The sequence below is a fragment of the Talaromyces stipitatus genome, genomic scaffold (assembly GCF_000003125.1).
Source record: "Talaromyces stipitatus ATCC 10500 scf_1105507295523 genomic scaffold, whole genome shotgun sequence".
In the NCBI taxonomy this organism is placed as follows: Eukaryota; Fungi; Ascomycota; class Eurotiomycetes; order Eurotiales; family Trichocomaceae; genus Talaromyces; species Talaromyces stipitatus.
This window is the reverse complement of record NW_002990113.1, coordinates 2,454-23,103: the sequence shown is the minus strand read 5'-3', so window position 1 is coordinate 23,103 and position 20,650 is coordinate 2,454. Positions and strand designations below refer to the sequence as shown.

At 44.8% G+C, this 20,650-nt stretch overlaps 5 protein-coding genes across 5 annotated transcripts, besides 2 other annotated features; 4 read left to right on the top strand and 1 right to left on the bottom strand.

Annotated features, from left to right (window-relative positions):
• Nucleotides 1-1,443: 1,443 nt before the first annotated feature.
• TSTA_059760 (uncharacterized protein) lies at nt 1,444-2,370 on the top strand (the record flags this gene model as incomplete). The annotated part of the gene is made up of 3 exons (XM_002339824.1): nt 1,444-1,574; nt 1,654-1,851; nt 2,262-2,370. 3 exons carry the CDS (start codon nt 1,444-1,446, stop codon nt 2,368-2,370), a joined length of 438 nt encoding a protein of 145 aa, XP_002339865.1.
• Nucleotides 2,371-4,023: 1,653 nt separating this feature from the next.
• Nucleotides 4,024-5,303, bottom strand: TSTA_059750 (uncharacterized protein; the record flags this gene model as incomplete). Its single annotated transcript, XM_002339823.1, has 2 exons — nt 4,024-4,387; nt 4,450-5,303. The coding sequence occupies 2 exons, from the start codon at nt 5,301-5,303 to the stop codon at nt 4,024-4,026; spliced, it is 1,218 nt and encodes a 405-aa protein (XP_002339864.1).
• Nucleotides 5,304-7,723: 2,420 nt separating this feature from the next.
• Nucleotides 7,724-7,767: a microsatellite.
• Nucleotides 7,768-10,438: 2,671 nt separating this feature from the next.
• On the top strand, nt 10,439-11,455 carry TSTA_059740 (uncharacterized protein; the record flags this gene model as incomplete). Its single annotated transcript, XM_002339822.1, has 2 exons — nt 10,439-10,454; nt 10,487-11,455. The coding sequence occupies 2 exons, from the start codon at nt 10,439-10,441 to the stop codon at nt 10,918-10,920; spliced, it is 450 nt and encodes a 149-aa protein (XP_002339863.1). The 3' UTR covers nt 10,921-11,455.
• Nucleotides 11,456-11,607: 152 nt separating this feature from the next.
• On the top strand, nt 11,608-12,531 carry TSTA_059730 (uncharacterized protein; the record flags this gene model as incomplete). The annotated part of the gene is made up of 4 exons (XM_002339821.1): nt 11,608-11,702; nt 11,751-11,877; nt 11,931-12,186; nt 12,293-12,531. The coding sequence occupies 4 exons, from the start codon at nt 11,608-11,610 to the stop codon at nt 12,529-12,531; spliced, it is 717 nt and encodes a 238-aa protein (XP_002339862.1).
• Nucleotides 12,532-12,869: 338 nt separating this feature from the next.
• Nucleotides 12,870-12,895: a microsatellite.
• Nucleotides 12,896-13,275: 380 nt separating this feature from the next.
• TSTA_059720 (NF-X1 finger and helicase domain protein, putative) lies at nt 13,276-19,067 on the top strand (the record flags this gene model as incomplete). Its single annotated transcript, XM_002339820.1, has 6 exons — nt 13,276-13,368; nt 13,401-13,985; nt 14,047-14,436; nt 14,553-17,207; nt 17,260-17,607; nt 17,673-19,067. The coding sequence occupies 6 exons, from the start codon at nt 13,276-13,278 to the stop codon at nt 19,065-19,067; spliced, it is 5,466 nt and encodes a 1,821-aa protein (XP_002339861.1).
• Between the last annotated feature and the right edge of the window lie 1,583 nt (nt 19,068-20,650).

The following is a 20,650-nucleotide window of genomic DNA, read 5'->3' as shown; positions in this document are numbered from 1 at the left end:
GTTGTATTGTAGTTAAGATTTCCCATGATCGGCCCACTCCAATCGGATGACCCCGGTGGTTCTCCTACCGTTTTACTCCATACGGAGGAGTTAGCTGTAATCAATTATGATACACGTACTAGTATATTCTCCGTGCCTTCTGAGATGTGTAATTGTATGTATTGTGTATGTCTAGTTTTGCAATCGCTATAGAGAAGAAAAGTCATCGGCCAATGAGAGCCAAGTTGTAGATTTCGTATTAGGCCTAGCCATAACCGTAACACGGTTAATACCATACTCCCACCTCTATACAGATTACATCCTTCTGATAGGGCCATCCATCTCATTAGCTGTTAGCATTGATTGGTAGTTCTTTAGTTCGAATAAATAGACCATGGATCCAAGCCTCACTAGAGGCTAGCCTGCCTCCATTACGCTCCTATTTGCTACAACTTTATAGCTTCGTGAAGCATATTGACGTGGGCACTCATGCCATAAATGTAACGTGATACAATCACATAGAGACCTATCTTTACAGTATTGTATTTTTAATAACAGGCCCATGTCAAATCCTAATGGATATTGCATGTACATAGTCGAAATACTCTCCGCACATTTTAGGATGAGACAGCATTGTGCTGCTTCAAGATCCAGCTGATAGAAATTCCCCACCTAGATATCGATATGAAACTGCGATCTCAGTATGGACGCACTTAGCCTAACATCGCTAATATAAGTCATTAATCCGTCGGTCCAGCGCATATTATCTGGGGGAGACGAGGCAACCAGTGAGATGAGAAGGATAAGCTAGATAAGTTTCAGTGGTTGAAATTCGACAGCTTCTTAACATCTTCTAGACTAGCTAGCATCAAAAAAATACAATAAAGCTTGCGTCATTCTTTTCGAGTAAGCAGTAAGTAATCCTGTGGATATGAAAAGAGTATAATTCACTGACAAGTAATCCAGAAATGTGCTTCTATAATCAGAAAAGGTTCATTTGTGGAGACTGGAGCTGGACAAACTTTTCCCACCAGTGCAATTATGAGTGCTGGACGGGCGAGACATGTGGCATGAAACTGGTGAACTTCACAGGACATGAATCAAAGAAATGTCAGCTCTGTAAGAAGATTGAAATCAAGTTTCACCACCGCAAAAAGGAGTTGGAACGATTAGAGCGTTGGAAATGTGAGCGACGTGACCTAGGGGCAACAATAAATCGCTCACAGAATCTAATCTGTGATCTTGAAAAGGACATTAAGCAACTTCAAACAGAGCTGGTTTGTAAGAGAAGGGCTCTATCTTAAGAAAGAGACCGACTGGCACGCAGCCACTCAGTAGTGATGGTTGCTAAGAATCTGACTTGGTATGTTCTTCTTTAAATTTGTTGCCTTGCTGACGCCTCATTTTGATCGAGACTTGGCTACTGATGGCGTTGAACGAATCCAATTTAGAATATTCGAGTCCATGCCTTTTAACAACTTCTTTTGGGACTTCAATGGCTCCACTCACGTTGTCTTGTGCATCGAGACATCAAGCCCGGCAATATCGGAGTTAGCTTTGGGCATCTTCATGTTTCAATCCTCGACCTTGGTTCGGTTGGTAAATTGGATGATAGCGCTGGTCTTATTCCCTCTTTACGAGGCCAGCTAGTAACTGTACATCATCTTGCACCAGAAATGGAGCTCGAAGCTATAATGAGGAAGTCGATATTTACGCGAGTAGCCTTTTTGGGTGCGAAATCTTCTTAGACCATCATCCTTGGCTGCTGTCTGTTAATCCATGGCGCCCTGATAAGAATCCAAGGCTTAGGGAGTACAAATCACGTCATGAGCAGTCCCTAAGGTCCTTGAATCACAAGACAGGGGCCAAAAGGTCAGGCCAGTGCTAGCCCTAATCGCAGATATGTTGAAATGGGACCCTAAAGCAATACCATTCGTCTCAAAGCGCATTAAGACATCAGTACTTTCTGGATTTCACAGTTCAGGAACAACGAGATGATTTAAAACGACAGAAAAGACTTTAGTCCTTAATACATATCTTTTGATATCCATTGTCATTTATTTCTATGTACAAAACCAGAAATAATATAGCGCTGACATTTATGTACCTCAACTTCATTCCAATCTCGGATGTAGAGCCGCAGAATAACTAAGTAACTGTATAATTCTCCCTCCTTCTATTTAGTTTATTCGTCTTCTTTTTCTGGGCATCCTCGGCAGATGTTTTACCTTGGAGTCACTGGATAATATCCAGGGACGTGGCAGAGTGCTGACTCTCACTAGTGCTGAAAAACTTCGTCCCATTACGCGCGATAAGAGTGGCTGGGGGTTTATGGAGTGTTTCTCCTTGGTGGTGAATGCTTATCGGAAGATCTTTTGTTTCCAATTCTGAGAACTGCATATTTTCTTTGCTGAGTTCTATAGGAGGTATTCAAACGATGCGACAGTACAAAGATATTCTTGATACTTCTCAGTGTGACGAAAGATTTTCACAGATTGTGACAGTGCCAATCTGCTTGGTTTGAGTACGCTATTCTGGCTAACTATCTCGTACAAGAGGTGCTTGTCGACAGGTAATATTAAGCATAAAAGGGAAAAAGGAAGAAATGAAGTAAAAGCCCAGGTTCTCACTGCTCATGTAAATCTCTGTGCAACGCGCCTTTCCCTATCCAGCTCCGACATCTGATGTTGATGTGACTTCCCAATACGGTGCGGATAGGGTTACACGGCTCCTAGCCCTATCCGTGAACTGAGACGGGAAGGCAGAGCCATGCCCAGCCGTCACAAGATGGCCTTAACCAAGATACAGAAAACTGTGTGTGTTGGCTATAGATTTGTGATAGGAGCTGTATTGATCTTGCTTATGGTTATCTAGCTCTAAAGACTTGTTAGATAATCCGGACTTCAAACGAGGCAGAGAGATCGACTGTACGATCTTACAGGTCTAAAAAGGCGCCTTAGGGCATATATCCGGCACCTAGATTTCAGCCTAATTGTGGGTTGGCTTATAAAGCCAATAAATCAACGTACGTACGTTCGTACATGCGCATCAGATGGTACTCCAAGTACTATGGTCAAATGTATTCGATTGTCTGTCCTTATCTCTAAGTACATCATGTTCCAAAGCCGCGTCTATATAGACCTTCTCCTGAGCTGATTTGTAAGCTATCCCATGGGGTAAATTTGAGACCTTTCTCTTACACATAACAGTTTCGGATTGATCGCTTCATTTGATGGCTTCATTGGAAAGCCAGCTTATCTGGCACATCTCGATTGCATGAAGCAACCAACACTAATGTTTACCCTCATGATACCTCGCAAATAACCCTGCCAAAGATTTTTATCAAAACTAGCTTTGAAACCTGATGGATAGTGTGACGGCTGAGTCTCCTTCTATTCCTGGTTTGCAGATAGGGCACAACCCTATCGGTGCCGTATTAGGAAATCATCTTGACATCAGATGTCGGAGATGGATAGGGCAAGGTGACTCGTGTAGAGCACACACAAAGGCTAGCTACGCAGCTAGAGCAGAGCCCTTCCTTCCTGTCCTCATGTTCAATATTTTCGTCGATACGCATACCTTGTATGTAGGATAGTTGGTTTTCCAATACACAGGATTGGCACCATCACAGATAAACGGAGACAGAGAACGGAATACATACAATCTTGATAGTCACCTCTTCTTTTCCCATCCTTTGTACAATACTATTCAGGATTAGCCTGAAGTTAACCCAGCAATCCGACAATACATAGGCTTCAGTAAAGGTGAGAGAGGAAGATGAGAAGAATTAAGATATGATCTATTTGATGCGCGTACACTACCACTACCACGTGTGCTTAGACTTGATTCAGAAGTTTGGAACGGACTGCGCGGTAACGCACTCTGACCCTAACCGAATCCTAGGGTTATAGGGTGCGCATGGACGCGATTCAAAGATCACGACGGGATCCGTTCAACAATTAACCCAGCAGTCTCCGATTTTCATGTCCTAACACGAGTTTCCATGCGCCATCACTGACACGAATGCATGTTGAAATCACCAAATTAGTCGCGAATCAATTCTAGATACAAACCATAGCATCCCATTCTCTCGTTACTCAGTCTCTCCGTGCCGAATTCCACTGCATCTCCATAGGCTGAAACCAACGTCCAGTGATGCGGAAATGCATCAAGTAAGGTTCCAACCAGTACACCTACTAGCCGTGGCCCAAACACTGGTTTTGCTGGGCATTCAAACGGCTTAGAACCAAAAGCTAAAAACGCTTCCTCTTGCTCCTTTGTCAATTTTTGCCAACGTAAAGGGTCGAATTTTCCAGCTGTTTTTCCCCAGATGCTTGTTGACAGATGGCAAGCTTCAACATCCGCGGCGATGATCTTCGGTTCAGGGAAATTGGCTTCCTTCCAGGCTCTATATATCCGTTTCGTTGGTGGATAAAGCCGAAGTACTTCCTTGATTAGATTTTTGCAGACGCCCCGTCCGGTGAAGAGGCTCGCTTGAATTGCTCTGCGGTAGGCTTTTCAGAGTAGCCTATGAGCGCTTCCCTCCAGTTTGGATGCTCTTTACCTGCTTTGTATGCGACCTCAAGAAAGCCTCGTAAGACCACTCGCCACATGGTTTCAAAACCAGGTAATATCAAGTTTAACGGGTTCTCGCAGGGATCCGAGATATTCCCGTCTGGTAACACCTCAATAAGGGCTGATCGTAATTTATCATTCTGTTCGAATGGTATGAAGGTGTCTTCTTTCTTGGACATAATCCATGTTTCATTGATAGCCTCAGCCAGGTTACTAAGGGATTTGAAGGTGACGTCGTTGGTAGTAACCTTTTTCCTAAGGAAGAAAAAAGCTGTCAGAACAGCGTTCAGAGTTATTGACTGTACCATAGGTACGAGTTCAACTTCACGTCGAGATTCGCAAGCACCTTGCGCGTCGCTTTTCCATCGCCTGACAGCGTCTTGAGTCGCTGAAACAATAATCTCCCAGTTGTCACTTGATATGTTGATCAAATTCCTTGATATCTTAACAAATTCCTCAACGTAGGATTTATTGTCGCTTGTAAAAGCATTTTGAATTCTAAATCCTCGCTGTATCGGTTCGCTTGGGACGCTTTTGGATTCGTATTTTGTATACTGATTTCTCGCACCGTGAATTATCTCGGCCGCAATGACTGAACGGTTTTCACTCGGTGTATGGTAAATTGTCTTTAAATCAGTAGTCTCTGCCGCAAGGACTTGGCCACGTTCACGCAGTATGATCCGGGCAAAAAAGATAAGCAGGCTAGATATGACGATACACGCAAAGGGAATAATGGCAGTTTCACCCATCCTGCGAAATTTGAAGGCTTTCGTATGAAATTGGAATCAGAAATGGTGTGAGCGCCCACACTTATATTCCACTAGGAATCTGTAACGAGATATCTAAACCTGGAAGAAAGAATATGTTGGTTCCACTGCTCTAAAGTGAAGACCAATGAAGTTATTATTACCCTCAAAATAAGTAATATTTGATTATCCTCTAAGATAGAAGGCGAGTGCCAGCGCCCCTTTTTGTGTGATCCCAAGCGAGGGCCGGTGTCGGATTAGGAAATCAGATAGCGGGTATCCTTTAGGATATCAACAATACCACATTGATCAGGCTCGTCAGCTTGTGGCATCCATTCACCCATTTGCCACAATGAGTATCCGCCCATTTGCCATGGTGCTGTGAAGGTATTGAATGAACGTCAAGCTCGCTGGTTGTTACAAACTCCAACCCCTTCAGCAACTTCGAATGAGGCTACCCTTCCAGAAAATGTGCCTCAAGCACAGGAGCCGCAGCAGCTGTCAAGGCCCCGACATGCCCTAGATCCACCCGGCACAATATTCTGACGAAAATTGTGTTCAATTTCTCTCTTTCTTTGTTGAACTACAAGCCAAGCTAGCCGTCGAGGGCCTGCGATAGGAGGCGCATATGCTCAAGTATGGTATGCGCACTCACGATTTGAAGGAAAGACTAAGGATGCTATCTTCCCTGGATCCGTCAATACGGCCTTAATCGCGCAACTGTTAATGGAGAAACCCTCAATAACTTTTCAGCTATCTCAGTATCTTGTTTGATGACCCTCAGCTTGTTGAGCGAGCTAATTCAGATCTTAACCGCCTTCGACAAGGTAACACCCCATTCCCCGAGTTTCTTGTCAGCTTCAAAGGATCCTCATGCTCGCTGGCGGTCAGAACTGGACCGAAGACGTACGAATCGCACGTTTGCGATCTGCTCTCAATGTCGAGATAAACCTCTCGATCCCAACCAACTTGTTACAACTGTCAACGAGTTGGCCATATAACTGGATACTACCCGAACCATCCAGCGCCACGAACTATGTTAAAATCATCGGCTCAAGTGGAAAGACTGAGACTGAGACGCGAAGTCGCTGTCAATAACGCCTTCTTAATGGCCCCTGAACCCACCGTGTTACCAGAAGGCTCACCACTATGGACTCACCACTATGGATACGGATTCGGAAAACGAGTAGCTCCTAGTAAAGAGCGAGATATAATTTCTTCAAATGGTTAGCCATATTGTAATTGATCTTTGGTTAAGTATGGACGGTGTGAAATGCAACTTCATGTAGTCTACGTCGTAGCATGGCCTGTTGAAAAGCATCTAGTGCTTGTTATTAGACTAGCACAAGATCATGTAATTCTCCGTACGGTATCTTAGTAAGAAACCATCTGCTATAACTAAGGGGCACAGTCTCTATTATTGTAAATCCACGTTGATGATGTATTGCAATTCCGTCAGTGTAAATTGTAAAAAATATGATGACTAGTGATTCTTTTTGCAGTAACCGCACTCAAGATGGGCTATATAATTATGTTAAAACAGCTAGTTATATAGTAGCAAGATCGACAACATGCGTATCTCTTGATATGTCTTGCAAGGAACAAGATGCCGTGGATCTCCTGAGTGAAGAATTTAGGGATCCAGGATGTTATGGGCTGACCCCATATCGGTGGTTCGGGACAGAGCCCTCACTGATGCCATCCATGAAACCATCTCCAGATCTGGCGAGTGACACTGGTTGGCCAATCCTTGGCCGCCGGAGTTACGGAAATACCCCGGAATTACTTTGCATACTCAGACTTACAAAGGTAACCCTGGGGAAACAACACGGTTCTCTCTTCCTATATTAAGTGGTATGCACAACAGGAATTTGTATGTTTTCTCTCCTTCTTTCCCATGTACATTATCATCTTGTAGAGAAATCGGTGAATTGATCGTATAGATTCAGAGGATTGATATCATCCAGTAGTGACCAATGATCAGCTGCTTGCTAGTATTGATAAGGAGATGATTCGATGGGTCACAGAGGTATCAAGATCTAGAAATAGCTACATCCCCTAAGCGCCCTAGAGAGCTTCAACTCAACCGACTTGACCTCGGCTGTATCATTGCAGCCCGTACTAGTCATGGAGACTTTGCGGACTACATAAACGTTTCAACCACGATGATGCTTATCTTCTCTGTCGGTGCGGAGCACGAAAAGCATCTCTGCACTTCTTCTTCTTCTGTCATATAGCCAAGAGACGAGCCCCTCGGCCTCCTGGGCCCCCTTCTAAGGTTATCTCTTTTCTTTTAGGTACTGCGAAAGGAGCACAAAAGCTAGCCTCATGGCTAGCAGAGACCCACTTCTTTAAGGATATCTGCCCTCGCCAACCTCTCCTTAGCACCTAGCTAAGACAGCCCTACTCTTCCTTTATATTTCTTCTTTCCTTCTTTCATTCTCTTCTCTTCTTTCTTTCTCTCTTTGCAAAACTTACTATTCAGCTATGATAGTAGTGGAGTAATGGGTCATGGAGTGTAGGTGGACCATTGCAGCTGGCAAATACCTAAAGCCCACTTAGAAGTGGACCTTCCTGTAAGACCACGGCAGCTATGGAAATGCGCCAAAGAGTATATTATTTGTATATAATCTGATAGATGATTCGAAGCCCGAGGTTTACTCCTCGCGGCCTATGTCCCAGTAGGGATCGGTGGGAAGTGTGCGAGTCACGAACCACGGCCGTTAAATAGACACACACACGCGCGCGCGTACATAGTAGGGTTGATATTCACGCTCCGACACTAAACATTTCTAAATGGCTTTTATCCTCCGTCGCAGCCAATGAAACGTTCGAAATTTGCATTCAACCATCTTCCCCTAAATGACCTAGATGAGAGTAACAAGACAGAGTGGTCATTTTCGAAACCCCGTTCGCAACGAGGAACCAGGCTCGGGAGGTCTCGAAAAACCTTCTAGATGGGTAAACTAGACAACATCAGAAGAGGCTTTTGTTAGATGCGAACCATGCTAAGCTCACCTTGGAGTAAAGGGAAACGGACGTTTCCCTATAGAAGGGCCCAATGAAAGGGTAGTCATTATGGTGTTGGGGCGGATAGCCTGTTGAAGTCCTTGAGAGACAAGAATCACCGGTAGTATAAACACGGACGGGGAAGCTGGGTTGAGAGCCTTGATAATTCGCTCAGTAAGGATATCTGCAGGAAGCCAAGACAATTTGTAGGTACCTGACAATGCCAAGGCCTGACCCTCAACATCATTTTCCTTGTCCCACCATTGATAGAAGTAGCGTCTATTATTGAAGAAAAACCGTAGCCCGGGAACACAAGCGACAAGGAGGGCTATTAGAGCAATTATTGCCTCGGCTGAGAATGTCATTATTGGTTGAGATGTGCTGGAGTCCACTACAACCGTCAGGAATTAGTTCTGGGTCACATCATGAGACAATTTACATACTGCGTAAAAGGACTACTGGACGAATTATGAGCACTGCCTCACATTTGGCGCTAGTGGCTCCGCACAGTGTTTTTACTAGACAGGATTAGGGTAGCTGTAATACATGTACAAGCCATATTACAGGATCCGAGTTTATTGCAATGCCAACCATCTAATTACTAGCGTTCCTTCACAGGTGTCTTAAACAAAGCCATCAATGATGCAAGTGCCTTAGTAGTGTGCAAGCTACGGATGTGGGAGTCAAAAGTGATAACAATATGGTAATCCTTTGTCTATACGCTAGTCTTTACTTGGAATATTTTCATGTTTTCTTTTTTGAAACCTAACTAGAAGGGACTAGATACGGAAATTTTTGACAAATTAGAGGTGTGTAAACTGTATCTGGCCGTAATTATTTATGATATACGGAGTACCATAGTACATTTCTAGTACCCTTTGGCGTGTAGACTAATATTTAGCGTATTATTCTCACTTTTGACTCCCACTTTCGTATACGACAATATGTTAAGAAAACACGTATGCGCCATGAAAGATACTTCTGGCAGCAAATTTTATATAATAGCACCACAACATTCTTGTATGTTTAGTAGAGGAATTGAACATAGTCTGATAACCCCCACCAGCTTTTTCTAAAAAGCCTGACATGAATTTACCTGGCTTACAAGCCCGGTCATATTAATAGACAGTAAATAATAATCAAGAGAAATTTATGGAACATCATTAATCAGAGATGCTTCGCCTGCTCATCAGGTTAGTGTAAAACATGTTAAAACAATTGAAGCAAGTAAGAGCGAGCGCAAAACATTTTTGCAAACCACTGCGCCGTCAGTAGACAGGAGTTATTTCCAGAAACTGCAGTGCACTAACTAAGAACGTGATGATGGAACCATTTTAGAAAGGGGACCCTCAAGTAGTGAGCATTATCCCAATCGGGCAAGGATTGGGTAGAAGATCACGCTAAGCTCAGTGGGCCTCGGATGATGTGCAAGGACCCACTCTTAGCTCCCACAAAACTCTTTCTCAGGTTACTGTAACAACGGATACGGTATGTTTGATGACTAAGAGTATCTAATTCTCCGTATTCATAATACAGATTTTCTCAAGTCATGTAGATCATCCTTCTGTACGGAGTATAAAGATTTAGTGCTTAGATGACATGTAGCGACATCACAGCCGAGATAGCTTCAAAATATTATCGTGTCGATTGATTATTCATAAGATTTTGTAAGGTCTGCTTCAAATTGTCGAGGCAGAGATTTTTGAGCTGACGCATCTGCTGCAAGTTCTATATAATTTTTGATAGCTATTAGAAAATCCATATCTGTAATTTTTCTACCGAAGGAAATAAAATAAAATCCTCTCCCGCGGTCTAGAATAATGGGCTGCTGAACGCCATTATATTATTCTAATCTGGACTAAGTCTGTCGTAGCGAAGTTTCGTTTGGGTTGGAGCCTTCTTGCATCCATATTGCAGACTATAACTACGGAGCAAATATATTGTGGTAAAATTGTGGTAAGATTTAAAGCTGCCTTTATCTTTCAACACTAAATTCCGCCCGCCTCATCGTCGAGCATATTTCCGTTGGATTCCCTACGAAAGTTATATTTTGTTTGTAGAACACACTTCGAAGGCCTTGCAAAAAGATCTCGCAACTTAGAGTTCTTACACTACTGCGATGAACAACGATGTTTCAGGGTCATCGTAAGTCGTCTGGCTATTGAATATTCTCCTAGCATACCATAGCCTCCAAGTGCCCAGCGATGAGCCGTTCAAATTAAAACCTTCACCTGGAAAAGGATGGGGTGCTTTTGCTACCAGACGAATAGAGCGAGGATCGATAATCTTCACTGAGAAGCCCCTCTTTGTCATCCGGAAGCCACATACAGAGATCACGGAGGGAGATGTTTGGGCAGCGTTTCAACAGTTGAGTCCGAGTGAGAAAGAGCAGTTCCTCTGCCTCCGCGACAATGGCTCTCGGTCATTCACATATATGGAGGAAGCTTTCGCCGAGAACTCCTTTGCAATCTCAAGGGATAATTCGCTTCGGTCTAAAGGCACTTCAATACACGGTCTATTCCTTCTTCACTCTCGCTTCAATCATTCGTGTATACCTAATTCAAAGATCCCGAACACCGATCAAGAGATTATCACGAGTTTTGCGACCTAGGATATTGCCGCTGGTCACGAGATCACGTTTTGCTATAATACAGATTTCGAATGTCGTCTTAGACATGAGCGCCATCAAGCTCTACGTTTCGTATGCGATTGCAAAGCCTGCCTCATCGACACCCAGTTTCAACAACTCAGCGACATGCGGCGGACACTTATTCGGGGCTTGCAGTATCTTACCCTTGGTGTAGATCTGAACGGGCAGAAACAACAAATGGTATCTCCTATCATCTTCGATCCTTATCTGAAGAAAGCGGCCGAGACTTTTCAAATTCCCCTCTCTGCTAGGTTAATCTATAACCTCTTCATAATCGTTTTACTAGAGGAGGAGGGTTTGCCTAAGAATAACTTTATCTCTGAGGCTTTGTTGCAGGCTTTATTGGGAGACTCTGAGAGGATTTTGTGTGAGGAGCTTTGTTCTATGCGATTCACAACCTAAGAATAGCTTCTTCTTCTGAGGATTTGTTGCAGGCTTTGTTGGAAGACTCTGAGAGGATTTTGGAGACATGCTCAAGCATAAATACGGGCCTGCTCCCTGTAGATAGTTTCTAGTTCCCAGCTCACCTCTTGTTAGTTTTCTATGTCATAGTGTGAATGTCAAATTTGCTCTATTCAGTTCTGAACTCCACCAAACATTTCCTATCTCCTATTTTTAACAATACATATTGTGAACGGCTATCTCGTTATGCCGCGAAAACTCCCACTTCGCAGGCAAAAAGCATCACATGCCGAAGCTCAAGACGCTTATCCGGGCCAAGAACTCCTGGATGCTTTGGCAAGGTATTTTTCACAGGTCTGACATTGTGGTCGTATGTTAACACCTTGTAGGTTGCAGACCAACTCAAAATACAGCGATCTGACTATATTGTGTGGTCAGGAGTCTTACGCGGTTCATCGATCTATTGTCTGTACACGGTCTGACTTTTTTGCAAAAGCTTGCGATGGAAAATTCCAAGTAGGCCTTCATACACCCATCAAGTTTTTCTCCACGAGCTAATTACATCACAGGAAGCGTTGAGCGGGGAGGTGAGGCTGGATGAAGAGCCTGCCTTAGTGAAGCAGGTGATCGAATATCTCTACACCTTGGACTACCAGGTCGAAACCCATGTCGTCACATCTAATCGCGGGGAAACTGAGAAAAACGCACCGAATCCAGTTGAAGAAGGCGCGAACTCGTTTAACGTACCGAACAGCCACAGCATAGCCCAAAATGAACACGATGTTGATGCGGCTGAGGGACAGCGCCGCTTTTGGATCCTCTCTCGTTCCATATCTTGATATACTCCCTTGCTGATCGCCTTTGATTCAGGGCCTGAAAATCCTTTCTGGCCAAAAACTTAAAAGCGCGCTAATTCAACGTTTGGACGCAGGATCATTCCCATCGGTGATTGTTGAAATATACAATACCACTCCTGAACAGGACCGAGGACTACGTGACATAGCTGTACAAATCACAATGGAGCATTTTTCCACACTGCGGAGTGCCAGTAAAACCGGGGTTGCCGCCTTCCAAGACGCACTTTTACAGTCTGTCCCGCAGTTCTCATACGACTTACTTATTGCAATGATGAAGAAATACGTACCCGTTTTGGAGGGTGGTTCGGTCTGAGGAGTTTCAAGGCATTATAGAAAAGTCCAAACGAAAATGAGAATGAGGACTTACAACCACTATTAAATCCAAAGGTTGACATATATAGATATTCTTTCTTTTTCCTCTCCATACTTAGTTTCCTAGATTACTTCTTCCAATATGATTGATGCTTGAGCCTTCACAGGTGGTCCCATGATCTTACGAAGGTGTTGGGACCATGAGAAAGTCACAGCACAATGGGGAGACATATAGTTTGGTACATAGTGGTAGTAGGAGGCCTCCATGTCAGGTAAATTCAGCCTTGTGGCACATCCTTTCATAACAGCCTCGCATCACAAACAATTGGCTCCAATGTCTTTATTTTTATCTTTATTTTTATTTTGAATGCTGTTTCTGAATGATTTCAAAGGAAAAATGGTAGGTCGCCATTGGCTGTAAGCAGAGCTGTATTTTGACGGCATGTCCCGGTCAAACAATGAGCTCCTTAGTATAAGAGAGCATACAAACACCGTAGAAGACTTCTTCCTTTTTTTTCTTTTTGAGATGAGACTTCCTCATATTCATCTTTGTTATCATTTAACTATCTTAGAACAATCCTTGATTTTGTCGTTTCCTGAAAGACTTATCGAGCCTCAATCCACCAACAAGCTGGGCTTCTAAAAGATAGATTCCTTCTTTACAAAATACTCGATACGTGAGATACTTGTGAGAATAGATCGCTGATACGTTTGACTGGTGCTTTTCTTACATAAAGTTGTCAATATGGAACCTCAAGAGTTCGTTCTCAATCATCCCCATTTTTTCAAGCCCATCCCGCTAATTTTGACAGAATATGTCGTTATTTTGCGAGAAACGGTACATGCAAATACAAAAACTGCAAGTTTCAGCACATAGCAAATGGAGAGAAACCCTCTCGTACCCAGGGAAAACCTTCATGGCCGTCCGGCAGCTTGTCTAACTCGGGGAGAGAGTTTCGATCTTGGAAGCATAGTATTCCCCTCAACAGCGAAACCGTATTGTCTAGCGGCAAGCTTGCTTTGGTATTTCAAAAAGCGCATCAACTTATTGAGATTGATGTTAGTGTTCGTCAAGCAGTCATTCAGAAGCTCTCTGAGGACGGTGGTCTTGGTTGTATCAAGATGCTGGTCGAACAGAACTTTGAACAACTTCCTACAAGCACGAAGGAACACTTATTCCAAACTCTATTTCTTCCCCTCCTGAAAACTATCTCCCATCCCGACGTGTTACAATCGTTGATACTCGAACGGCCGGTCGGAACCATTTACAATTTTTTGTTTGGAGTAGGAGGAATCAGAGCCTCAAAGCTTCTGACCTTCTGTTCCGAAGTTCTCATGCATTGTACAAAAGATGAGTCTACCTTGGAGTGGTTAGATGCTTCTGTTTTGGTGTTCTCGCGAATTGTGGATCTCAATTCCACAGCCCTTGTTCAGTATCTCTCAAGAATTGTGCGAGTCAGTTCCAATTGATATTCACCACTTGGGTCACCGATCATCCTGAGCATCCTTTGACGAGTCACGAGTGCATTTAGAGCGCTTACTCCGCCGCTTTGAGGTGGGTGTCTCACTGCCAAACATGGCTCAAAACAATGTATCTCAAGGGCCAAAAGTGCGAGGCTCTTTCGTCATTGCATACGACCCCCCCGGTGGCCGCCATGACAATGACCACACAGACATCTGCCAGATTCGCATTATGCCAACCTTTCAAGAGATTTCCAGTCGCCGTCACGAGTATCTTCCACCGTTCGACCCAACACAATGGCATGTCAATGGCTTTCACGGACTTCTGGATCGCAACTTCCGTTTGCTGCGCGAAGATACCGTCGGCCTGCTCCGAGATGCTATCCACTCCGAGATTCAGCCATCACGAAGCGTCCTGAATCACAAAAGCCAACAACGTACTAATGTATATCAGAGTGGTAGGATCGTGCAGCTCGGTTTTCATTGGAAGGATGGATTTCAGTTCAAGCTGGGCTTTTCTCAGCCGACTCATGTCGGTAAATGACGGCCCCGAGACGCGAGGAATGTGAACATGTCCAAACGTCTGCAATCTGGGGCTTTGGTCTGCCTCATCTGCAGAGAAACTCTGTGGTTTTCTGTACTGTCATCAACCCGCAAGCTACGGCGCATAAGCGACAAGGACAGAATGATAACAAATCTCAGCACAGGGGTTCGGATTTTTTATGGAAAGATTCTCAAGAAGCCGCCGTCTTTCTGCAATTGACCAGCTTGAACGACAGAAGTATTGAAATGGTTCTGAACAACTACACCACAAAAGACTCGCACATCGCTCTTGTGGAATTTCCAGGTGTTCTTCTACCAGCGTTTGAACCAACACTGAAAGCACTTCAGTTGATGAAAAGAATTGATAATCTTCCGTTTTCTGAACTGCTGATCCCCAACAGCACTCATGCCGGATCTCCAACCTATGCCGCCCCTCTCTACGCAGCCGAACCTGGGTTTCAGTTCAATCTGCGATGCCTGATGAATGATAACAGTGACTTTTTCGTTCGTGTCGGCCATCCTACCGATTTGCAAAAGCTGCGTCAGAATTCGAGTTTGGATGGTGCACAAGCATCTGCCCTTATCCACACGCTGCAACGAAAGATCGGTCTGATTCAGGGTCCACCTGGAACCGGCAAAAGCTACACAGGCGTTGCTCTCATCAAGGTTCTATTGGCCAACAAGGGACGTGGAAAGAAAAGCCTAGGTCCAATTATTTGCGTTACCTATACAAACCATGCGCTCGATCAGTTGTTGGAGTCTCTTTTGCAAAAGGATGTCACAAAACAGATCGTTCGCATGGGGGGACAGTCGAAGTCCGAAAGCCTGAAACCCTACAATCTCCACGAGCTTGCCAGGAACTTCAGTAAAACAAAGATGGAAAAGGGCAGTCTGTGGATTTGTCATAGTTCCTTAGAGAGATGCGAGAAGGAGTTCGACCAAATTGGTCTTCGAGATGATATCTCGCCGACGCGTGTGATGACCCATTTACGCGACAGCTACCCTGCACATTACAATCAGCTGTTCGGAATTGACGAAGATGGTTTCCAGCATGCACATAAAGATAATCCTGGAAAAGCGTTCGATCAATGGCGGAAGTCAGGTGGGAAAGCCTCCACGAGGCACATTCGACGTGTCGCACAGCTTGAATCGGTCTCTCTCTGGCAAATGTCACAGCCTGAGCGAGAGAGTCTCTACAAACATTGGCAGGCACAAATTCAAGACGAGATGCATCAGGAGTTGATCAACATATGCATTTCTCATAAAGACACTAGACGTGAGTTCGACAATATCCTGAGCGAAGTAGATCTGCGTTGCCTCAGTCAAGCCGATGTCATTGGTGTCACGACGACTGGATTAGCCAGAAATCTCAATATGCTTCGAAGATTAAAATCAAAAGTTGTACTATGTGAAGAAGCAGGTGAGGTACTCGAGCCGCATCTTCTTACTGCTTTACTCCCATCAGTCGAGCATGCCATCCTTATTGGCGACCATTATCAGCTCCGTCCGCAGGTTCAGAATTATGAGCTCTCTCGCGAGAATAAGAATGGTGGAGAGAGATACTCATTGGATGTATCGCTTTTTGAACGTCTTGTTGAAATAGACAGTGCCATGGGCTGCGTCTGCATACAGTACGTGCAGACCCAACGACGGATGCATCCGTCAATTGCTCAGCTTGTGCGTGAGACATTGTACCCGCAGCTTCAGGATGCTCCCTCGGTATCTGACTATCCTCAAGTCAGGGGAATTCGGAAGATATTGTTTTGGTTGGATCACCGCGAACCAGAGGGCAACCCATCAAATGCGGAGGCATCAGCGACGTCGCGATGGAACGATTACGAAGTTGAAATGACTACTGCCCTAGTCAACCACCTGGTTTGCCAGGGACAGTATGGCAGTGGCGAAATAGCCGTCTTGACACCCTACCTGGGTCAGCTGCAAAAATTGAGGCGGAGACTGGGCAGGTCATTTGCAATCACTTTAGGAGATCGGGACCAAGATGATCTCGACAAGGCTGGTCTCCAAGAAGATGAGGAGCTGGCCTCAACTCCCATCGCAGTAAAAGGAACACTTCTTCAAAGCCTGCGGGTAGCCACAATCGATAACTTCCAGGGAGAGGAGGCGAGTGTGGTGGTAATTTCACTGGTGCGCAGTAATCCGCAAAACAAATGTGGTTTCCTCCGTACTTCCAACCGAATCAACGTTCTTCTTTCTCGAGCAAAGCATGGCATGTACATAATCGGAAACTCGATAACCGCAATGCATGTCCCGATGTGGGCTGATGTCATCAATATCTTCCAGCGCAACGAGAATATTGGCACAAGCTTGGAGTTGCAATGCCCACGCCATCCCGAAACTCTAATCACTGTATCAAAACCGGATGATTTTCCACGGGTCTCACCAGAAGGTGGATGTGATCTGCGTTGCATTAAACGTTTGTCGTGTGGACATGCATGCATTCAGAAATGTCATTCGGAGATCCTCCACAATGCTGTTCAATGCCTAGAAACTTGTCAGCGACCACGAGAGGGTTGCTCTCATCCTTGTCCGAAGAAATGTGGTGAAAAGTGTCCTTCCAAATGTACAGAAATTGTCTTTCAGGCGGATAGGCAGCTTAGTTGTGGTCATTTGGCGCAAAGGCTTCCCTGCTGGCAGAGCCAGGATTTGTCGGCCGTACGTTGCTCTGTGCTTGTCGAGAAGACGGTTCCAAGTTGCAACCACAAAGTTCGAGTTGCATGTCACGTTGATGTCAGTTTGCTTCAATACAGGTGTACTATGCAATGCGGGAGTGTATTGGCATGCGGCCATTCGTGCAAAAACCAATGTTTCAAGTGCTTCACAAGAACTGAGTCAGGGGATGTCAGCACGGATCATGGAGTTTGTCGACAGAAATGTGGCCGAAACCAGAATACATGCGCTCACAGATGCGACACCCCTTGCCACGGTGAACAGCAATGCCCACCATGCCAGTCACCCTGCGAAGTTGACTGCGGACATTCCAAATGCGCGCGAAAGTGTTCGGAGCCGTGCACACCCTGCGCCGAAGAGAAATGTCTTTCTTCATGTCCGCACAGTACTTGTTCGATGCCTTGTGCTGCCCCCTGTGATCACGTCCCATGTTCACTGAGATGCGACCAGTTGCTGGCATGTGGACATCAATGCCCATCAGTCTGCGGAGAGATTTGCCCGCCTGAAAAATATTGTCAAATCTGCGGCAGTGAAGAGATCAAGGATTACCCTGTCGACTTCATTTTAGGAGAATCATACAAAGACATCGACCTTGACGATAACCCGTGTATATTCCCCAAATGTGGGCATTTCCTCACGACAGAAACCTTGGACGGACTGATGGATATCGGCAAGTACTACGTGCTTGACGAACGTAGGAAACCGAGTAAAATTTCCACTTCGTCAGAGCCGTTCTCCATCAGCGATATCAAAACCTGTGCTACTTGTCGTGGACCGCTGAGGAATATTGCCAGATACGGACGCTTGGTACGTCGGGCTATTTTGGATGAGTCTACGAAAAAACTGATCTTATATCTGAACCGCGAGTACGTTCCTCTCGCGCAGGAGCTTCCGCAGCGGAAACAACAGTTGCAGGATACCAAAAACGAAAGGTCCACTTCCTGGCCTAAAACCATTAGAATCAGAGATGAACGAAATGCACTAGTTCGGCACATGCGACTTATCATCTCTCCCCAAAAAAACGGGAGGTGGAAAGAGATTCTGGACCTGCGGCAGCGCATCTCCACGTACCAGAAACGAGTCTCCCCAGAGGAGCAACCGTTCATCAGAGTTCATCAACTAGCCACAAATGCACGCCGCCGGCAGAATACTATTAATACTTCTGATGATTTTGGAGATGTCAGTGAGGTCCTGCAAACTAAGGGTTTCCTCCAAGGAACGGCATTGAGCCTTCGACTGGATATTGAATTGCTAGCGGACTTTCTGGAGATGCGTCGTAATGCTCTTAAAGCTGGTGAAATAAAAGTTGATATGGATCTGTCAGCTATGAGAACCGAATGTGAAACATTGATCAAGAGTGCTTCTGAGTCAAAGCGTCCTCTCCATAAGGCGGAGGGCTACATATTCCTTGCTCAACTCCACGCCTTTGAGCGATCACACAGTTCATCGCCCGAGATGGCAGAACGACATTTAATAGAAGGGAAAGAAGCGATCAATGAAGCCAAGACACTTTGCAACGAAAATCCTGGTCAAACCCAGGGTCTAGCAACCGATATTGAAGGCGCAGAGAAGATGCTTCGCGGCACGACTTTTTACACAGCAGTAACCAATGAAGAGCGCATGGCTGTTATCGCGGCCATGGCTCGCGAGTTTAGTGGTACGGGCCATTGGTATTATTGTCGCAATGGGCATCCGTTCACCATTGGGGAATGCGGTATGGCGATGCAGAGGGCTGTGTGTCCTGAATGCGGAGAGCCAGTTGGAGGGCAGAATCATCAAGCTGTAGAGGGGGTCACACATGCTAGAGATCTGGAAGTTACGTTTGCGCAGATGGGTTTGCATTGACTGTGACTGTCAATATACCTTATGGAAGATGCATATTGATCGAGTGGCTATGTATGGTATGAGGGGCTTGTTTCGGATTGGATGTACTTACTGTGTCAATTTTCTTCTCATCAGATTGCATTATTGAATAAACTCGCGAAGTCAGTACCAATTATCCTGATAGGAATGAAATAAGTGAATATTGATCTCGGATTCATCGCTTGATGCATACGATGATGATGTAGTAGTTGTAGTAACTTGTTGGAAGCCTGATGTTAGATATCATTAGTGGAATCCGCTGAGAAGCCCAATTCGCCAACTGGGTTGCCAATCAGCAAGAAACACGAATTCAAGCGAGGGGTTTGGATTCTTCATTATAGAGGACAATTCCCAATGTCAGAAACCAGAGGGGTTCAATCGATCAAGCATTAATACACATACAATTTTGTTAACAAGCCTGTGTCATAAGCTCCTACACTATATGTACGGATTCCAACAGTTAAAGGCCTGAATTATTATCATTGAAAAACGGTTATATCATTCGACAATTCAATATTCGACAAAATTTCTGTAAGAAACGCCAACAACGCTGCTACCGAGCAATTCCTCTCCGTCCCAAACGACTGGAAGAAATGGGAGAAGGTCTTTCGAGCAAAAATGGAGTAAAAGGATCTTCTCGAGTATCTAAAGGGGAAGAAAGACCTCATGCAGAAGCTCGAGATGCCAGAAAACGCACCTATTTTCCCAACGTTAGAGAATCTCCGAGCAAGGAACGGTAGGCAAAGAAACGAGCAATCTTCGCAAACTGAGGATGGGCCAACCACTCAGCAAATACCAACAATCGCTATGAAACGATGTGTATATAGAACATTTAGAGACCACTCGCTTTCTGAGGAGAATGTAATCGTGCGGTATTTGAGCAGTATGATGAGCTGATAAAATCTCCGGCTTACTAGGCTAATACTATTCCAATCGTAGTCCGACACTAGCTGCGGATGTTAGTGAAAATTGGCTGTCGCACCACGGAAGAAGATTACCAGATCGAAAATCGCCAAGAGAAGCTCAGAAGGGAGCTTATCTATCATGTTGATCGTGTATAGTTAGCAGCAGCACTGTTTTCTTGCGATGCTGATGATACGTACTTATGCTACATGGACTTCTGCTCTAGGCATCTACTTTGAGCAGCCTTGAACACCGATTCTAAAGTTGTTGAAGAATGTACTCTCTGTGATTAAACTATGGTTCTTAGGTGTCTCAATTTGATGCTAGTTTGACCGGTTAAACACAGTCTGGTGTGGATGTCGTTTATTAGATATATATAATGAATGAATGAATGATGTTTATTACGCCCGGAGTTTACCTTATAGGGCACTAGTGCGCTAAATATGTGTAATTCCCGGCCTACCCTCCTAAAAGCCCCATGCTCTTCCTGCTTTGGCGTGGTGTCTTGGTATTTGCACTTAAGACTTCATTGAACTAGGGTTCCCAACACCTAGTGAATTAAGATTGTAGACCGGTTCAAAGCTATCTTTGGCAGCTACAGCAGGGTCTACCATACGTGAAAGTGGGAACGGTTAGCGTCGGAACATGAATATCAACCCTGT